Source organism: Cordyceps javanica, chromosome 3 (assembly GCF_051103115.1).
Source record: "Cordyceps javanica chromosome 3, complete sequence".
In the NCBI taxonomy this organism is placed as follows: Eukaryota; Fungi; Ascomycota; class Sordariomycetes; order Hypocreales; family Cordycipitaceae; genus Cordyceps; species Cordyceps javanica.
Window position 1 is genome coordinate 1,353,017 of NC_139297.1, and position 20,341 is coordinate 1,373,357.

Consider the following 20,341-nt stretch of genomic DNA (forward strand, 5'->3'; position numbering starts at 1 on the left):
GCCTTTGCCACGCCAAGTAAGTAACTCACTGCTTACAACAGCTACGGTTACTAGTGAGGGACCATCTAACTTTTAGAATCCGCCCAGCCCTCCTACGCATCATGCCGATTCATTATTAGGCAGCACATTCACACACGCACTGCATTCGCAGGGCGACCGAACCACAAGAGTTGCGTATAGGGGGCTCAGCAGCCCCGGCAGATCAGCGGATTGGACTTCGGATTTTGCCAGGACTTAGGGATTTGCCAGCTGTTAATGATGCCCAGCTGCTGCGACTGGTAATTTTAACTATCTGACCTTCCTCCGCAACAATCCCAAACTCCGCATACCGAACACCCCATAACTTTTTCCATAGAGGAAAGTTGCGCCGATGCGCCCTTGTGATAGTGTAACTGATTCATTGGCAGAGACTGCTGGAACCGGGTTCCACATGCTTGAATCTTACCGCAGTTTGCTTGCATCTCACCATCTTATTCATGAATTTGCCCACGCTTTTCGGTAGCCCATCACCTCATGTAGCTGGCGCCGGCTCCAACGATGACCACCAAACACCCACACCATGGCTCTGGTTCCAACGGATTGGGCCCATTCCACTCTCTGTTAATCCTATTTCCAATTTTCAAACCAAGTCCACCTTGATTGCATGTAGCCATTGCTCTTTAGCCAAGCCACGACGTCATCCGCGCCCCTCTCAACCCACGACAGCCTCGCTTGCGCGAAGTCTATGACCTGATGTACAGAATTGCCGATACCCCGAGTGTCCTTGGACTCGAAAAAAGTTCTGAACTTCGATAGTTGCTGCGGCGTAGCCATACCCTCGCAAAAATATTTGACCAAGTTCTTGAGCATAGATAAGCTAGGTGGGAAGCGTTCACAGTATCGATCCCAATTATCGAGAAGGTGTTTCCAAGCTGCGTCTGCGCCGGCACGGCTGCTACGGATAACTCTGACTGGGATACGTGTATTCTGACTTTTGATGGTGTCGCCGCTATTCATGGCCACGAGGAGCTGTTCGATGACCCTAGTTATCGCTTGTAAAACCACACCCTCCGAGGGCAGCGATGCGCTCATCGGAGATCCCTGAGTTCTTATAGAGGCTAAGAAGCTGGGATAGCTGTTTGTCGTAGGAGAAGTTACTTCATGCCCATGTGATATACCTTCGCGGGGCGGAAGGGGGGGGACATACCTCAGTTTCACTTCCATATCGAGACATAATTGCGACCACGGTCGTTCTCAATGTTGGGTGGAGTGTAGAAGCATCTCCTTTCAGGCTCTTCTTGAATATGTATGTTCTGAGCGGCTTCGATTGTCTCTTCGTCGCCGCACATAGCAGCCGACATGGTAATCAAATCTTTCAACTGCTGATCAACGTGGTCATCTGCTTCGGAACTTTGGTAATCAATCTTGCGATCGATAGGCGTGATGAGCTCCTCCCCGAAGATCTCAAGGCCCTCGGTAACAGCCTCATCTTGGAACCTCCAAGCCGCTGAAATCTAACCGAGGCCCGCAAGGAGCTGCTGCCACGCAAAGAATGAGGTCTCGCCTTTGAAATTCTGAGCTAGCGTCAGGAAAGTAGACGTCTTTATGTAGCCAGCCTCGATCACGGCTGCTGCATCTGCAATCAAGCCAGTTGCGTCTGCAATACTCAGAGCTCTCGCTTGACCCGCCTGGGCGAGGCGAGTAAAAATTTCGGGCGAGTACAGGGTCCTGTAGACCGAGGAATGATCAACGGTCAGCTTGAAAAAGCTGTCAGGCGGGACTAGGAAAATTTCGAGAGATAGTCTCTAATACTGTTCAGAAACACGTCTTCTCCAAGGTTACACCGATATCATTCGTAGTACGGAGCATCCCTTCTCATATGAAATGGCATCAAAAACGTCGCTGATCTCATTGGCGCTCTTGACCGGTACTTCAACGGGGTGACTGTTCCGAAGAGATCGAGATACAAGGCGTCTTGTAGAAGCTAACAACGAAGTCGGCCCAAATATTCCACTCGGGATAGAACACATTGGCGCCGTACAGCGAAGCCCACGTAGCGAGGCCTTCCTCGAGCCAACCACTCCATAGTGACAGAATTTCCGAACCACTGATGAGCTAGCTCATGAAGAACAATATCGGTAACTCGACGTCTGCGGCCGGCACCGGCGTTGGCTTCAATCAGCAGATCGACAGCTCGATATGTAATCCGGCCCCAGTTCTCCATGGCACCCTCCGCAGAACCAAGGACAGCAATTTGATCCATCTTAGGTAATGGAAAGTCCACTCCGAATTCTCTCTCGAAAAGTTCGAGAGCTCGGGCTTCGAGCGGCAGCATGGCGCCCGTGCTCAACATTCTGGTCCGTCGTGACATAGGTGCGAACTGGGATGCGGAAGAGGTTGGATTCGACGTAGTTGAGCTCACCGATCACGATCACGAACGCGGTGAGGTATGTTGTCATGATAGGGGTAGTGTCAAGCATAACGGCTTTGCGTGTAGCATTTGCAATGCCAGATTGCACATCGGCCTCAGATTTCACCGGCATATTGCTCAAACAGGTCAAATGCTTGCCCGAAACCAGAGTTATATCGAGTGTGGCTTTGAGTGCCAGTTCGTCGAAACACGGGAACGCCTGCCAGCCCCGGTAGGTTACATGTGGGTTGTCGCGGCGTAACCCTTAGTGTCATCGGCTCTTGCATAACCAGAACGGTAAAAACCGGCCATCTTGTTGTTGAGCTGACCTTCCTTGAGGGGCAGCTCAAGGAAGGTCAGCTCGGGTTCAGCCTTGTCGCCCCTGTTGAGCTCTCCGGCAAAGGTGACTGTAGTTGTCTGACGCTGTTCATCCTGTGAGATATTGAAGTCTTGGCTGTATCAAAGGATTTAGTATACTGCTTCTTTTGAGCAAAGAAACGGAAAAGACGAGGGGCGACTGAAAGGCTGTGAAATTTGTTTTCGTCGTTTTCATGGCGAGCCACGCAGCCTAGATTCCATCAAAAGAGACATAACATACCCAATCTCTTTCCTTCATGATCTAATATTTACGCCAAGTATACAAATTTTCAAGGTGTGGATAGTAATAGAGTTAGAATCTTGAGAGACGTCAAGGTCAATGATAACTCTGCCATTGAATGTGAACTTCTCAAAATCAGGCTCGAGATCCAATTGGTAGTGGCGCGGAATGACGTTCGCGGGAAGAAGATCGCGCTCCGGGGCCTTGATCGCTGCGTTGGCCACGGATTTCGCGGCTCGGCAGACTTAAAACCGAAAAGCAAGAGAACTGCCCACTTGAAACTGTGAGGCACCTCTGCTCAATCGATACAGCTCAAAAATCAACAGCCCACCTTCGAGACGAGTGGAAGAGACACTCCGTGGCGGGGCACGGAACAGGGTGGCCCAATGACAGCCATTTCTCGACGTCAAGGCGATTTTGGGTACTAATACTCAGTAGTTTGCTCAAACCCACGATGCTTACATTACGCGTAGTGATTGAATTTACCTCGTGCCGACTACAAGAACAGCCAGCGAATATACCATCTTGATCACGTGTTTCACTGAGTCGCAAGCAATAGTGGTTTCGGGTTCTATTTTACATCTTGCCCGCCAGGTGGCTTAACAGCGCCGTTGATGAATGAACCATCTTCAATTGAATGTCATGTTTCATTCTGAAGAAAGCCCTCGGCCTGAAGTATTCATCATGTCTATTCAAACCAATTTCATAAAATTCGAGCCTTAGTGGCGCCTATAACGACGCCGAAGCTCCTGGTTCCTCGTAGTATCGACTGCTGGTGTATCCATCGCAACCTCAATGCCGTTATTGCCCAGCAGATAATCAGCTACATACTTCATGACGTAAAACATTTCCCGACCTGTCGGGATGATCTCCTCATCTGGGAGCAGAAAACCGTAAAGACCGTGGTCACGTAGCTTGATCTGATAGCTGAAGTGAGCATTCATATCGTGGTAGAACCAGTCCATCACCGAGCCAGCACCTTCATTGATTCTGCTACGTGACGCGAGCTTTGTCATATCCGCCATTAGCGCAGCATCACAAGCCGGCGAAACACTATATGCTTCCCCAGTAGACACACGAATCGTCTTCGCAATACCAGCTGCCAATTCCTCGAGGTTCTCTAAGTTCGGGGGCTCAACAGCACAAGAGTATGCATATGGGAAAAGTACCTGCTGTGAGTAGGAGTGATAATCTACCATTCCAACAAACTGCACGTTGTTCTTCTCCGTCTGCTCGCGAGCCCATTTTGCGAAGGCGGCGGCTTCGACAGCTTCAAACGGCTCCTCGCCACCGTAGTCCTCGGAGCAAGGGTCGCTCTGCCTGTGCGCAGATGAATCACCAAATCCAAAGGATCGATCGAGGTCGTACCCTCTGCACATTCTGAGGCTAGTCTCCTGCCTGGATTTGCGCCAAAGTCTATCAGTTTGCCAGGAATATTCCATGCCATCAGGATTCAGCGCGGGGATTACAACAACATCGAAGTGGTGCAAAAACTTCGTGATGACTGGGTCTTTATTGAACTCCGTGATTAATGACCATGCCACATAGTTGGCTGTTGTAGTCGAGATCCATTCGCGTGCATGGAGCCCAGCTGTTATCACCATGGTCTTTCTTCGGCCACCGCCACCGTCTATGTCAGGGCGGCCGACTCGGAGGGCAGGAATATCGCGCCCTTCTGAGGATTGCCCAATGGACATATAGTTGACGTGCTCTGGGAAGATGGACTCCAGAAGTTGCATCCACTGCATGATGGTCTTCAAAGGGTGATACCGCATGAAGAAAAGATTATCAGATACAGTAAGGCTGTTATGAACTCTGTCAAGCGCGCCCTTGGGTCCCAGAAGGTGAGACGATGATGAGTCTTTAGGGAGAGAATCGTATACCGCTCTCGAAAGGTCGGAGATCAGTGCGAAGTGCGACGACTGCAGCTTCTTTGGAAGTAGGTCTAGAAGCGGCGAGACCTGACTCGTAGGCATGCGGATATCGACGTAATCGCGGGTGACGCCCCAGACATCGAGGAAAAGGCAACTGGCGGCTTCGGCAAGGGCTTGCTCTTCTTTTATATTCGTGATATTGAATCGCATGACAATTTCGTTGGCGTATTTGTTGCGCAAGCTATCGATGCTGGCTGTCGACCTGATTGCGTCTTTAGTTGGATGGCGACCCAATAGCAACTCTACCGCGCTGTCCCGAATCTTGGTCAAGAGCGGAAACAGAGGTGCGCCTCCATCAATTGCACGTGCATGCACCTGTTGACGGGCTCTCTCTTGGCCAAACTGGCCATTTTCTGCGAGGCAGTGGGCAGAGATGACCGTCAACAGCACGGTTGCAAAACAGATCGTCTTCATCGCAAGTCGGGCATGGGTCGTGCTAGCAGGCTCGCTGGATCAGAAATGATGCTACTGATTGGGCCAATGAGCACAGCAAACGCTCGATCGGATGTGTTTGGGAATGTGTCCAGGTTTTATGTATTGTATAGGCGACGAAAGTTGATTTCCAAAAAGTAAGATCTCGGCGATGCCCTAGTTGGCTGCCTGGTGTACTGAGTAGTGTTGCTCCGCCGGATACAGCATCAAGCAACACTAACGGTCGCACGGAAGAGGGGGGCTGCGCCTCTGCCCGTTGGCCGCGCCAGCACCGAATCCCACGACAGTGCCAATTGCCTCCATGACGTACCGCTCCAGATAAGGACGTAGAAAAGAGTATGGGCCAAGGTAGTCGCAACAAATCAGCAGCTAACAAGTCAGAAATATTGGCTACTATTACAGTCGTCCTATAGTGAGTGCATGGTGCATTGAAGCAAGGCTAACAACAAGCCATGGACTGGCACCTGGGTACATCCATAGATAAATACATCTTCAGTGAGCTGATTTACTACCTATTCAGAAAGGTACAAATTACCTCTTATCAGGTACATGGGTGCGGCGCAGCTTCGCCAGCCAGATCTGTAGCGAAAATCATGTCTGAAAAAAATAAGTAGCAGTTGCCTGATCCCAGGTGCGCATTCCTCGAACTTGGGACTGCTGGACTTTTTAGCCCCTGGCTTGCGAAGCACCAAGCTCCACTTGGCTGGATGAATACTGCCACCACTCTGGTGGCTTTGCCCAATTGGCCCTGATTGAGACCATCTCATAGTCAAGCCCGCAACCTGGTAATCCAAATCTTCGCAGCTGTTCTCTGATTCCTGTTAGACACAAAGCTACGGCGCCGCCAGAGTAATTATCAAAATTCCTGCGCTGCCTGACATGCTCCCGGCCTGAGCTGCTCGATTCCGCGCCCCAGCGAAACAGCCACAGGGAACCTTTGCGCGCTGTACCATGCATGGCATTCCTCACGATGCCTTTTCTACGCCGTCGTGGCAACATGGCCAGTGAAGCCGACACACGGCAGCAAGCTATTGCATCGAGGAGTGACAAAGATGCCAAAAAGTCTGCTACTCCCGTGAGCAATGATGGACATGCGACAGATCTCGGCCATGCCGTCACCACGACACATCCTCCCCGCGACTCGACTACCAGCCGGCCTGATACGTCCCACAACCATGACGAGCTCAGCAGACAGAAGCGTTTCTCTGTCTTGCGATTTAGAAACGCTTCCGACTCGCAGTTGTCCCTAAAAGCAAAACAACAAGCAGAGCAGCTACCCCCCTTGCCCTCAGGTACTCTCCATCCGACATTGCACCATATTACTTCTCTTCTAGGCTAACGTGAAATCAGCTCCAGCCATTATTACCACTGCGCCGACCAACGATTTTAATGGACCCCGCAAAGTCAAGTCCCGGATAAGCCTGGCTACTGCCAAGTTCCGCCGCTCCAACGACATCGCAAGAGACAGTGATGAGCAAAGCCGACCCAAGAATCAGAAGCAGGCCAGGAAATCCTTCAACGAAGTCAGAGGGCGGCCTACTACAGCAACACCAGACGAACCCCAGTCCCCGCCGTTAGAATCACGGACTTCCACTGCGTCCAATGGCACATCTTTGACTACACCAGCTTATCGCCCATCAGAATCCTCGAGGTCCGATGCCAGTTCCACTGACAATGCCTTCTTATCGAGCCCCAGCACGACGCCAAAGAAGACGCCGACATCTTCCATATTCCGTTTAAGAAGGGTGAAGAAAGCACCGGAACCTCTGTTTCCACTGGCGCACCTGCCACAAAAAAGCAAGGCCGGAGCTCCCGCGCAGTCTGCGTCGACATTGAGTGTGTCCTCCACGCCGCGACCAGCTTCGTCACAGAGTGCCATGACTCCCAGAGCAAACCTCGACGGCACAGATGGCAGACAAGGCTCGCAGTACTCCACAATTGCCGCCCTGCAAAGAGCGGATAGCCGCTCTGGACAATCATCACCTACTCGGGTCAGTGTGTTGCGCGGTCGTTCGTCAACCATGAGCTCTCTAGGGCGCGACTCCACTGACGACCACCTTACGATCCCGCAAACTCGGACATCTACATCAACTGGTAGGAAGAGCTTTGGAGATCTGCTGGGGATAAGCCGCCTTCGTCAAAATTCGGATCTTGTACGCCAAGGGACTCTCACCCCATTAACCCCAGGCTCTGTCCCTTCCAATAATAATTCTTTTCAGCTGAGCCGCGATACTATTATTTTGCCAGAAAGAAGAAATGACGAATCCGCAGCCAAATATTTAGAACGTCTGGAGGCAGATGTTCCACGCGGCATCATTGCGGCAAGCTTGGCAAAGAATACGGATTCATTCTCCAGCACGGTATTGCGGAGCTACATGAGACGATTTGGATTCTTTGGCGATCCCATGGACATGGCTTTGAGAAAGCTTCTTATGCAGGCCGAGCTACCCAAGGAAACACAACAGATCGACCGGTTTTTGCAGGCCTTTGCAAACAGATACCATGAATGTAATCCAGGCATTTACTCTTCACCCGACCAAGCATACTTCATCGCATTCTCGCTGCTGATTCTTCACACTGATGTATTCAACAAGAATAACAAACATAAGATGCAAAAGGCAGACTATGTCAAAAATACTCGTGGAGAAGGTATCTTTGACGATATCCTGGAGTGCTTCTACGACAATATATCATACACTCCTTTTATCCACGTCGAGGATGAAATAGACTTGGTCGGTGATCGAAACGCGACTAGTAAGTCGAAACGAAAGCCTCTGATACCAGGCCCAGGCGGCGACACCACTGCTCGTGCGGCAAAGGAACCTATCGACCCATATAACCTCATATTCGAAGGCAATCTCGAACTTTTGCGACCAAATTGGAAAGACGCCATGTACTTGGAAGATCACTTCAACTATCTAGGCACAGCATCTTCTCTCAATATGAACGATCTACAGAAGACCTTCTTTCGCACAGGTGTTCTGCAAATTGTATCTGCAAGATCTCGCCCGGACGCCTTTATGTCCGAAAAGACTGCTACCAATCCTGATGAGGCTCCGCAAGGCATCGTCGATATCAAGATAACCAAAGTTGGCGTACTCTGGCGCAAGGATGCCAAAAAGAGGAAAACCCGCTCACCTTGGCAGGAATGGGGCGCTATTCTCACCGGCGCACAGCTGTACTTTTTCCGGAATACGAGCTGGGTGAAAAGTCTCGTGCATCAATACGAAAATCATATCAAAGCTGGGCATGATGGCGTTCCTGTGACTTTTAACCCTCCCATTCATGAGTTCAAGCCCGATGCATTGATGTCGACACATGGCGCAGTGGCATTGTTGGATACAACATACAAGAAGCATAAGAATGCATTCATCTATGTGCGGCAAGAGGGCCTTGATGAAGTTCTCCTTGCGGACAATGAAGACGAGCTGAATGATTGGCTTGCTAAGTTGAACTATGCTGCTGCATTTCGGACGTCAGGTGTGAAGATGCGCGGGATCGTTGGCGGAAACTATGACGGTCAAGGCAGAAGAGGTATGCGACGGCTCGATAGCTCTGATGGAATTCAACTTGTCCAAACACCTACGGGGCCTGTTACGATAGCACGGGGCAAGATTGACTACAAGATGGCGGAAGATATTCAAATTGCACGCCGTGGATATATGCAGGCTCGAATTGCGGAATCAAATCACAAGGTAGAGGAGGCTCAAAAACAACTGGAGGAGCAGTTACGCAACGCTCGTCATCTCCAAATACTAGCACCTATCCAGCCGAGAACACGAGAAAGCCTGCTCTCTGCAGCGGCTCGCATGAGCGCGCAGCTCAAGTGGACTCGTATGCAAATCTGGAAAGAGACCTGCCACCGAGATATCTTGCTTCAAGACTTCAACGAAGAGCTTCCAACGTCCCCAGCTTTGTCGACACCAACAAATAAACAAAACTTGGAGCAGACCGGCTCACCCACCCCTAAGCCTGCAATTATCAGAACAGAATCGAAAACAACCAGGCATAGCACGAACGAAAAAGGTCCCGTGACACCTACAGAACTATCAATTGCCCGACTCTCTAGCGCGGCGGAAACAGGGGAAAACAGCGAGACTTCAAAAGATATTGAAGCAGATGGGGCATCTTGTATAAGTGCACCTTCGATGAGTACCCCAGTCTCGAGCCCCGGACCGAAGAGGATACAGCCTCATAGCGGCCAAGAGATTTCGCAACGACGCAAATCTACTGAATTGGAAGACATGGACGCTGAAGAACAAGATCTACTGAGACAGGCAGGGCTCCTCGAAGGCGGAAAAGGCAAAGACACTACTGATAAGCTAAATGCACCTCTCACTACCCCCGATTCAGCAGATGCGCCAGCCGAACGTGATAAATTGGAAAGAACGAGAGTCCGCCGCAGTCTCCAGCGTACTCTTAGAGAGAGCGCAGGTCACCTGTCTCATCACAAGAGCAAGAGAGGAAAAGAGCCTGATCCCTCCCGTGAGGAGAATGCGAGGGATAGCATGCTAGCACGTGGCGCAGGCAGTTTTGTTGTTCATGGCAAGAAGGCTTCCGTCATTAACTTGGGCACTGAAATACAATGCATGTCCAACGATGAGAAGATAATTGCATTGAAGCTTCAACATCAAGGCGACCAGCCTCCTTCCCCGAGCCTGAGCTGTGGAGGCGATGAAGACTTTCACTCTGCGCTTGAGGCAGCATCTGAAAGTGCTGATTCGCGTGACCGACGGGAATCTGCAGCAAGCGCGAATACGGCTACTGCTATGAGCTTTCGAGAGCTTCACCGAAAATATTCGTCAGCACAAGCTGCTAGGATTGTTTCCGCTGGCGGACACCTTGCAATCCCATCTGATGGTGAAAGTGAAGCTGCCGTGAGCTTTTCAGATGGACGGAGGTCCTCCTTACCGCCTATTGAAACGGAGTTCAAGGAGGAAGATTTTGAATCGAACACAAATGGCAAGTCGACGGAAGAAGAGGCGTTGGACCCGAAATCAGGAGTGAGCTCGAACTGCAGCAGTGATGGTAGAGAAGACTAGGCAAAGGAGGGTTCTGATACGAGCCAGGATCCAGCTAAGCTTACCAGTCGTGCGCTAGGTGATGCATGCATATATGTACCACAAACGACCACAGAAAGACTGCGCCGCTGCACCCAAATCTGCTGCTCATGCATGCTACATGAAGTGATGGAAAAACAACAGTATTACTTTGCGACTTGCATTTGTCTTATTTAGCGATTGCTCGGGGTAAAAGCGGAAAGGAAGAAGAATCATCGAGATCATTTTTTCAACGCAGGAGCGTGTCTTCATAGGAACGGTATAAGTTCTATTTGTACTATCCTATACATACCTCTTTACGTGACCCCAAACGGGTGCAAAAGTTGCTATTATTGTTGCTTCTTCAGAGCCTGCATATTCGAATCAGCTTTGCAGTCTTCAATATGTTTAAATCATCGTGTTCTTAATCGCTGCGGTGGTAAAGGGAAGTAGCTGCGCGATCCTATTTCTTGCCCTTCTTTTTCTTCTTGGCCGCGCCGCCGCCACCACCGCCACCACCAGACTTCTCAACCTTAACACCGCCGCCGCCAACAAGGCCCAGCGTCTCTTCCTCCTTCACAACACCGCCCTGCGTCGACTCGGCTGCCTTCTTTTTGCCCTTCTTGTTCTTTGGGCGGTAGGACGAGCGGTCCCGCAGAGGCAGCCAGCGCTCCGGATCAGGCGCTTTGCCCTCTTCGTAGTCCTTCGGCAAGCGGCGGCGGCGGCGCTTTGTATTCGCCTTCTCCGTGGTATCAGTAGCCGCACGCTTCTTCGTATTGGGTCGACTCGGGGCAGTCACGACGCCGGCTTGAATCAAGTTCTTCACGTTGATACCCTTGATGAGGGACTCCACAGGTGGAAGTTCGGACATGTGCTGGCTGATGTTTTCTGTGTCCACGGCAGCAAGTGAAGCAACGAGGCCAGCAGAATCAATTGAGGAGCCCTTGTGCTCCGCGAAAAGTTTCTCAAATGCTGACGCTGCCAGCTTCAAGTCTTCGGGGTTCGAAGAGCGCATAAGCTCGATCCCGGACTCTCTCAGAAGAGAGTATGAGGCTGTATTAGAGCGCTTCGTCCAGTGCTTAGCAGCAATGACAAATTCAGCCTTGGCAGAGTTCTCGTGTCCCTGTGCGCGCATCAGAGATACTGCCAGCGCAACCAGACCGGGACTGAAGCGGACATCTTTGGCGGTATCAAGGTCTTCGTTCTCTAGTCGAGTAAAGAAATTTTGAAGAAGAGACAGTGCCGCTCCCTTGCGGTTGAGGCGAAGCTGGAGCTGAACAATAGTTAGAAGAAGGCCCACGTCCAAAGGTCGCTTTGCTGCAAGAGCCTGCAGCTTTCGGACCGCGGCTCTGTCATCTAGTCCATCCGCTACTGCAGCTGCATTCACGATTGCCATGGTGTTGACGCTTGCACTGTTTGTCGGCCGTTCCGATAACTGGAGGAATTTATGCGTTTTGACCTCAACGCCACTTGACTTGTGTACATCCAGGTCGAGCAGATATGAATTTTGACGCTCGCGGCTTGATTGATAGCTGAAGAGTTTTGCATTCTCTGGAGTAACACCGCCAGCAACCATTTTTCTATGCAGAAGATAGGGGTTCGTCGCCTTCGCTTCAAGTGAGAGGCGGTTCTGCCGGGCAACCATGTTGAAGTCTTCGTCGTCGTTGCTAAATAAACAGTTAGTGGGAGAAAACAAAACCCACATAGCCACATATTATACCTGAGTGATCCTATCGAATTATACAGATCAAGCGCCTCTTTAAATTTCCCCTCTCGAGCATGAATGTAAGCTTGCTGTAGCCAGATGGGTCGAAGCTCTGCCTCTCTATCTTCATCCTCCAGCTCGTCGGATTCCTTACAAAGCATGGCTGCCCGTTGAAGGAGTTGGGAAGCCTCGCCAAGCTCACCTCTCGCAATGCTGGCACAGGCAATATTATAGCACAGCTCAAAGGAGTCAGGCATACTACGAAGTGGCTCGGATGGCGCAGAGAGACCACTCCACTCCGCTTGCGCATGCACAGCTTTGAGATTGATGTTCAGGTCATTCTTCTCGGCACCAACATTGCTTTCTAGCAGTCCTTCGTAAATTTGGCCGGCTTCGCTAAATCGTTCGGCCCTATAGGCCACCTGAGCGGCGATATGTTGCAAGCTACGCTCGCGCAGGTCACCCTTTTTTAGCGTCGAGGTGGCTTCTTTTAGCTCTCCTGATTTGTAAAGCGCATAGGCCATCTCAAGAATACACTTCGATTCGAGTGTAGAGCCGCTCTCGGCAAGGAAGCGGATGGCATCGTCGAACCGGTCGAGCTTAAGCAGAGCAACAAGCTTGATGTGCCTTGCGAGAACGTTGCTTTTGTCGGCATTAATTGCAAGGTTGGCGGCCTCGAGGATCTCGTCGTGGTCGTCAATCGATGCACCACGCAGCAATGAGCTGAGGGCAGCGGCCGGGTCTTTGGGCATGGCTTGTGCACTCAATTCATCGTTTGACGCAGAGCGTCTCTGACTTTTCAAGCGAGAACAGAGTTCTTCGGGGGAGTCGTGAAGTAGAAGTCTGTAAACTGCTCTCGATACGATGGCACTTGTTAGACGCAAGCGTGGCACGCAGTTTCTCGTGGGATGTTAAATCGCGACCACCTTGGAAATTTTTGGGATCGCGGGGTTGCTACGTTGTGGGTGAAATTGGTGGGGCTACCACTTATCACTCATTATGGAAGTCCAGCAACTGTGCCAAATGACAGGACGAGCATTCAATACAAACTAGAATTTGATTTTTGAGGGGTTTGCTTCGCTTTTCAAATATTTCAATAAATGAATGATACGTCCCCGAGCTACAGTCATTCACAGGAATCTTGACCTCGTTATTATTTACAACACCACGTGGCCAGTCAAAATGTCGCTCTAGTTTTTGCTTCTGAACGGATTCCACCAGCTTCCACCTTTCTCGGCCACGTCGTCTCTTCTCGGGGAACGCAAAGGATAAGCTATTTGACCTTGATTTTCTGTGTGGCCTTTGGTCCGGCGCCTGATCTCGCCGATCTTGGTACTCTCAGAAGACATTGTCAAGACAGTTGAGGAAACGAGAAAGTCTCTCTTCGAGTCGATCCGCCTTGGCACTTCAGCTTCGCTTGATCTTTCTCCTACTATCTTCTTCTTCGATTTCGGTTTTGAGCTTTTCGAATTATTCGAGTGTCGACTTGAATTTCTCTCGACTGTTTGTCGGCCGTTGTTGATTCTAGTGGAGAGGCTTGACATAGTCCTCATAGCCTCTTTTCTTGACGACCTTGATAGAGATATAAGAGATGTATAGTCTATGTTCGACAACGGGCCGTCCTCGAATATTCGAGTCACCCTTTTAATAGTTGAATCAATTTTTTTCACTAGCTTCCGTAGTGAAAGGCGCGATTTCCCTGCATGATTGTCGGTCGCGGCGCAATGAGGTTCGGTACTTCAGTGATGGTGCAACATACTGTCTCCAAATTGAAAAGCCGTTCCATAACGAGAGTTTCGATCCGTGTATATTCTTTTCACTTTGCCTCTGTCAGAGCGAAGCTGACGATGGAGCTGGCGCGCCGACCAGAGACTTTCCTGGCTTTGCCGTTTCTCAAGTCGGCCCAGCTTGCGGACTAGCGACATACATGTGCCGTAGGTGTCCAACAAAATGGCCACTGCTTCGCCGAACTCTCCCATCGTGTGTTCAAAGTGCGTAATATGCTGAGGCAGCAGCGTGAGAGGCAGTCAGTTATAGAGCGACTGGAGAATGCTCGTGGTTTGCTCGAAGTGCACGGCACTGTGCAGGCTCCAATTGCGCTATTTGCCACTGTCGAAAAGTTATGTGCTTTTGGTTCTAAAACGCTCGAAATTATCGCTCTGTTTGTTCTAGTCTAAGTCGATCCTATCAAAACAATGCAGACTCAGCTACTCTCTGTCGAAGCGCTAAAAGTACCTACCTTGCCACCTTCCGCTCCGCAGTGCGGAAGGGCCGCAATTGGTGCGGGCCAGCTTCACTACAGCGCATCCCCACGTACTCTCACCCGAATTGCAACTTTGCATACCAGCATCTATTTCCTAGAGCGCATTCGATGTCTAGCAACCTTTGAGCTACTCCACGCCTATACTCTCAACGTGGCTGTTCAACATTGTAGGCCGCTTATTTATTAATCACTTCTAGTTCGCGATCTGAAGCCCTTGTTTTGCTGAACAATTCCAGCGAAGATGGATCTGGATATCGAAATGGGCGACGCCGGGGAGGGCCAACACGATGGTGCCGTTGCTGTTATCCCCGAAGCAGACGATATTCTGGTATGATGGACTCATGCCGATCGATGGCGATCTTTGTGACTAACGTCTTCAAAGCAACCTGACGAGATTGACGAGCCTGGCGAGATTGCAGATGACGGCCCAAAGCCCGACGAAGACGCCACTACAATTGTACCGAATAAAATCAACATGCGAGGTGTTGATGCTCTACACACAGATGACATCAAATTGTATGTCAAATCCCACTTCGCTCCCGTCGATAGGGTCGAATGGGTGGATGACACGTCCGCAAATTTGGTTTTCGGCTCGAACTCGACTGCGCGCGACGCAATGATCGCGCTTAGCTCTATTGAGATTGCCGACGCCACAGCTCTCCCTGCAGGCGAAACACTCCCTGCGAAACCCGTCGAAGGAAAACCAGAGATCACGCTTCATATTCGGTTTGCGTTAGTCTGCGACAGGAAACAGGCAGGCGCAGCTCTTCGTAGTCGCTACTATCTCCTCCATCCAGAACACGACCCTGAGGAGCGCCGTCGGCGACAGCAAGATTCTCGCTCACGCTACAGAGACAGGGATAACGGCTACCGCAGAGGGACTGGCCGCGGCCGGCGCAACTCCGATGACGAGGTGGAAACATTCGAGGCAAGCATGTACGACGATGCACCGCGTCAATCGACTGGAAGACGCTCTCTGTCAGGCGACAAACGAGACCTAAACTCGCGAAACAATCGCGGCAAAGAGTTGTTTGCTGACAGAGCGTCACGCCGCGATCGCTCTGCATCTCCTGTGCGTGACAGCGACGGCGATGCCACCATGGATAGTATGCAGGGCTCGTCTCGCAACAGAAACTCCGCACGGGCCGTGAAGGAGCGCCTTCGCACGGAAAACGGGTTTAAAGAACTTTTCCCTTCAAGGCTCGGTTCTGGAAGTGGTCAACTCGATAGATTGGAGGACGCTATCGGTTCCGCTCAGCTTCGGGATGAGGATATGCCCAGGGTTGTTTCTGTGCCTGTGGGCTCTAATAAAAGCGGAGATATCAATATCAGGGGCGCCGCAAATCAAGCTAGTAGAACAGGCACGGGGTTCAATATCAAAGGTTCCGCAAACGCCCGTGAGCTGTTTCCGGGCAAATTGGGCAACAATAATGCAGGCAAGGAGTTGTTTGATATGAACAGGACAAAACAGAGACAAAAGGCCCAGGATCTCTTTGGCTGATCTAATGTTAATAACATCACATTGGCCACGTTGGAAGGACTATTGGATGCTTTTCGGTTTATCAGCCGGTCTCGGGTGCTTTGGCATAATTGGCACCAAGGCTTGAATGTGATCTTTTTGGCGTTAATACCATCTTCAATATACCACTTGCTCATCCTCTCGTTTCCTGTTTGCAAGTAAGACCGGAGGAACAGCTTATCCACCAACCACTATCGAAGTCACCACCATTTCTCTGATTTTACAAGCCCGGCATTTATCACCCCGGCCATGGCTGGCGTCGTCAATAAATCAACAAAATAATTGGTCATGGTGGGCGGGCCGCAAACGTACACCAGTGTACTATCCTTGCTATGCCCGGCATGAATTTCCGATAGAAGATCATGCCATGCCATTCTTCCAAACTTAAGATTGACTTCGTCTCTTGTCTCACCTGTTAATTCCCGGGAGTGAGACAATAATCCAGTGAGGAACAATTTGACTTCGCCCGTAATTTGGCCTTGACGGAAAATGTCCACGATTCTGTTCAGAAACAGGACTTTGCCTAAATCTCCATCTTGCGGTACCTTCGTGCTATACAGGACCACTATTTGTATGTTCAATCTCTTGTTCTCATCGGCAATGTAACCCAAGATACTGACGAGAGGGTTGATGCCCACCCCACCTGCCACCAGGACAATGCGCTGGATGCTAGCGAGACCTTCAGAAGGGGGGCAGACAAAGCTTCCGCCAACGCGCACTTCTAGGACTTTTCCCAGTATCTCGCTCTCTGGCTGCCATAACCAGGCTGCCACGGGGTTCTCGGGAGCAGCTTGAACGGCCAGTTCAAAGTACGGCTCCGCAAATTGGGCGGCTACGGAGGGCGCCGATGCTATCGTGAAGCCGCCTGGTTTGGCAATGCCAGGCACATATGTATCTAACCACTGTCCGGCAATAACCTGCAAGAATCGTACGTTAGCTAGCTCTAGACGTGCGATGTAGAGTTGGCAAAGCTCACGTTCAATGGACCTTGTTGTAATCCGAGCTTTACAAGACGAATCTTCTCATTGACTTTCCTGATATCCGCGATTTTCACCGATAATAAATCCTATGAACTACGTCAGCCCTTTTTGCTTGTTGGCTAGAAACTCTGTTTGCTAAGTAGTTGGTCGACTTACTTTCTCACGTGGCTCTGTGGAGGTGCGGTCTAGATGTCCCAGTCTGATCGCCAGGCCATCCATGTTTCTGTGGCTGCTGTTCGTGAGACAGTGACTGGACAAACTCTTGGAAGGTAGACGACTTATAGCAGGCGACTCGTAAACGAAATATGGGCAAAGACTGGCGGCGAGCGTGCCCTCCGATGTTGTCTCCGACACGTTCAGCTGCATCTGTTCCACTCTGGCCACTGTCGCTTCTTACCTACGCCAAGGGAGGATATGTGGACACTAAATCGTTGAACAATTGCAGCCACAAGTCAGTTGCGAAAGCATATAAGAAAACCCGCAGGGTTCATATGCATTACTGCCCAGGCAAAAGAGAACTTTATTTAACGTGCGATTCTATCTCATCAATTGCTTGTCGTTGCCCAACCCCTTCACACTGCAATGCAATTGGTGCAGTTGCTTTTACACGTACTCTTCACTTCCCTCTTCACTCAAAAATTGCTCCAATTGCGCTATACCAACATCTCTCAAGATTCTGTCCAATTAACCTGCTCCATCACTTGGCCTACAGTCGGATGTGTGTAGCCGATTCGAAGACGAAGACGAAGGGGCTATAACATTATCGTTAGTAACGTTTACGTGTGCTCTCGATGGGATACTTACCCCTTTACACCCTGAGACCCTCATCAATTGAGTGGCGTCGGCGCCAGGTGATAGAGTTGTAGAAGACACACTGAGAAGCTGCAGTTTTTGAGACTTGGGTACAGCAGCCTGGAGGCCAACATTCGATAGTGTCAACGAGCCAGACGTGTTTTGGAACCTGGCAGTCGCTTGGATCATGCCTTCTGCGTTGCGCTGAACATGGAATGTGACATTAAGGTCATTAGCGTTATAACAGGCAATGCCGTGGCTGCCTTGCGGTGCTTGCTGGGGAGTAGAAACAGCAGCCTGAGAGAGCATATCCAATCCAGAGGATGATGTGGTCGCAGAATGTGCCAAAGATCCGGGTCCACTACCAAAAAGACCCATGATGGAGGAAGAGCTCGACTGCGCGGCTGGAGCTGAGACAGACTCGGAATTGAGGCCACCGCCAAGAATATCTGCCAGCAAGTCAGAGTTGGAGCTTTGTCCGCCGCCATTTGCGGGAGCCATTGTAGTGGCAGGTGCATCCATAATGTCAAGGAGATCTTGCTCTGTCGGTTTAACAATCTTGGATCTGCGATTGGCAGCAGCTTTAGATTTCTTCGTCGGGGCAGGGCCAAGAACGCGCGACTCCTCCTTGATCTGCGGCGGTGGCATTTTTTCGAGCACGCCGCGGCGGATTTGGTCAAAGGCAAACAGGTTGCTGTACTCAACAGCTCGCTGCTGTACTTCGACATCCAAGCTCGTTTGACGATCCTGAAGTATGCGTCTCACTCGCTCAATTGACGATGCGTCGGAGAAGCGCGTAGTAAGCTTCATGAGCGCCGTGACAATGTATTCTGTAGAAACTTGATTGGCGTAACTGCTGTTGAGGATAAGGGCAAATAGATCGACTACCTCGCCCTCTTTGACTTCTTGGGCAAGCTCTTCCTCTTCATACTGGCCACCCTTCAGGAGGGCATCTGCGTACTCTCCGATGCACCAAGCGCCGGCTTGTGTCAAGCTCTCTTGAGTGATATCCTTCTTCAGGTTGATGTACAACTTCTGTACGGCGTAGGTCTGAAGTTCAGGGGTTGTTGCAATAAGGCGGACGTAGGAAGAGAGGATCTGTTCTTTCACAAAATTGCCAGCTAGGCATAGAACACGCAGCATGGTATCGAAGTGCCATCTTTTGTTCGGGGCGAATTTGTCCGCTGCGATACCGATTTGACTCGTCATGGTGGGCTTGAACTCGTTGTCGGCGACTTCCAGGAAAGCCAGGAGCTCGCGGATGAGAACGCGCACATTGCTTTCGTTGATAAGAGTGAAGCTCAGCTCCAATGCTCTCCGTCTGATGCTGATATCCGGGTCTCTTAAGCATTCCAAAATTGTGTTTCTGTGTCTCTGGACTGCATTCGGTTCAATTGCGACAACTTTGATGAGGGTGTTGAGAGCAACGTAACGGATATTGTTATCGCGGTTTGTCAAAAATTTCCCCAGAATATTGACACCTAGGACGCGCAATCCTGAGTCGGCCTCGATGTCGAGGATAGTCCGCACGGCTTCATAAAGAATAGAATTTCCGACGTTCTTAGAGGAGTCAGTATTAGTAGCCACTTGCGCAAGAATATCATTGATATGTTCGCTCGTTTCAGGATCACCCATAGCCAGTATTCTCAGAAGGCGAAGGATTTTCACCTGTAAGAAGGGGTCCGTGATGCCAGTGACATCATGTTCCGGCGCATAACCTGAAGTGGACAAGCTCTTCAGGATTTTAACTAGACCAGGAACGAAAGAACGGAACTTCTCCACGATGCCTTCTTCGCCACCTTCTTCTTCGTCCGCTTCACAAAGGCTAGTAACTAGTGTCAAGCCGCAGAGAAGAACACCATGATTTCTGTCTGAGAGTAGCTGAGTGGCCTTTTCCAAGAAGTGTTCTTGGAGATCCGGCACTTTGCGACATATTCTCATAGCACAAAGCGCAGCCTTCCGACGGATATATGGGTTCGAAGTCGATAACAGATTTTCAATCTCGGGAAACAAGTCTCTTGACATTTCAATAGATGCAATATTTCCGAGTGTGCACAGCGCGAGACCAACGATGTATTGATTCGAATGACCAAGATCACTAAGGGCACGTTAGCTTAGGTTGCGTTTGATGGGTCGCAAGGGCTTACTTTTTCAGAGAATTGGTAACCAGAGTTAAGACCTCTTGATTCTCATCGAGTAGCAAACTGGTCGCGAGATGACCGAGTCGCTTGTCCGCAAAGCGGGGTGATGCTAGCAGCTTGATGCATTCAATCTGACCAAAGTGGGTTCGTTCGCCGAGTGTGAAGAGATAGAGAAGCTTAGCAACATTGTTTCGTCTAGATTAAAGTGTGAGTAGGTGAACGGTATTTCCAGCGCGAGATATTGAGTTCTGAAGCATACCGAATGCCGTGGTCAGCGCTCTCTTCGCGAAAGCTTGCTCGGATGGCGGCGCTTTCTTTCTGAATAACGGCTCGTTCGTCGGCAATCGTCTTGGCGGCGCGCACATTGCGGATGAATTGTTTCACTGCCATTACACCAGAACTGTTAACGGGTATTGGACCTTAGAACGCAGGAAGTCCTGGAGTGGCAATGTCATACGGGAGCTCATCTTGAGAAGGGGGACGACCCCAGGAATGGGTCGCCTAGCTGATCAGGTTCCGGAGCTGAGTAGTGTTCGGTGCGAAGAACGC

General features: G+C 50.5%; 6 protein-coding genes across 6 annotated transcripts; 2 read left to right on the top strand and 4 right to left on the bottom strand.

Annotated features, from left to right (window-relative positions):
* Positions 1-1,193: 1,193 nt before the first annotated feature.
* Positions 1,194-2,332, bottom strand: V2A60_004641 (ERAP1-like C-terminal domain-containing protein; the record flags this gene model as incomplete). Its single annotated transcript, XM_083255958.1, has 3 exons — positions 1,194-1,468; positions 1,499-1,784; positions 2,021-2,332. The coding sequence occupies 3 exons, from the start codon at positions 2,330-2,332 to the stop codon at positions 1,194-1,196; spliced, it is 873 nt and encodes a 290-aa protein (XP_083112084.1).
* Positions 2,333-2,626: 294 nt separating this feature from the next.
* V2A60_004642 (M14 family metallopeptidase) lies at positions 2,627-5,071 on the bottom strand (the record flags this gene model as incomplete). Its single annotated transcript, XM_083255959.1, has 2 exons — positions 2,627-2,843; positions 3,819-5,071. The coding sequence occupies 2 exons, from the start codon at positions 5,069-5,071 to the stop codon at positions 2,627-2,629; spliced, it is 1,470 nt and encodes a 489-aa protein (XP_083112085.1).
* Positions 5,072-6,323: 1,252 nt separating this feature from the next.
* Positions 6,324-10,395, top strand: V2A60_004643 (Arf family guanine nucleotide exchange factor SYT1; the record flags this gene model as incomplete). The annotated part of the gene is made up of 2 exons (XM_083255960.1): positions 6,324-6,645; positions 6,704-10,395. The coding sequence occupies 2 exons, from the start codon at positions 6,324-6,326 to the stop codon at positions 10,393-10,395; spliced, it is 4,014 nt and encodes a 1,337-aa protein (XP_083112086.1).
* Positions 10,396-10,855: 460 nt separating this feature from the next.
* V2A60_004644 (signal recognition particle subunit SRP72) lies at positions 10,856-12,849 on the bottom strand (the record flags this gene model as incomplete). Its single annotated transcript, XM_083255961.1, has 2 exons — positions 10,856-12,059; positions 12,113-12,849. 2 exons carry the CDS (start codon positions 12,847-12,849, stop codon positions 10,856-10,858), a joined length of 1,941 nt encoding a protein of 646 aa, XP_083112087.1.
* A 1,752-nt stretch (positions 12,850-14,601) lies between these two features.
* V2A60_004645 (NCBP3 domain-containing protein) lies at positions 14,602-15,861 on the top strand (the record flags this gene model as incomplete). The annotated part of the gene is made up of 2 exons (XM_083255962.1): positions 14,602-14,688; positions 14,743-15,861. The coding sequence occupies 2 exons, from the start codon at positions 14,602-14,604 to the stop codon at positions 15,859-15,861; spliced, it is 1,206 nt and encodes a 401-aa protein (XP_083112088.1).
* A 1,666-nt stretch (positions 15,862-17,527) lies between these two features.
* V2A60_004646 (AP-1 complex subunit gamma domain-containing protein) lies at positions 17,528-20,259 on the bottom strand (the record flags this gene model as incomplete). Its single annotated transcript, XM_083255963.1, has 5 exons — positions 17,528-17,611; positions 17,664-19,749; positions 19,799-19,987; positions 20,052-20,175; positions 20,250-20,259. 5 exons carry the CDS (start codon positions 20,257-20,259, stop codon positions 17,528-17,530), a joined length of 2,493 nt encoding a protein of 830 aa, XP_083112089.1.
* Positions 20,260-20,341: the final 82 nt, after the last annotated feature.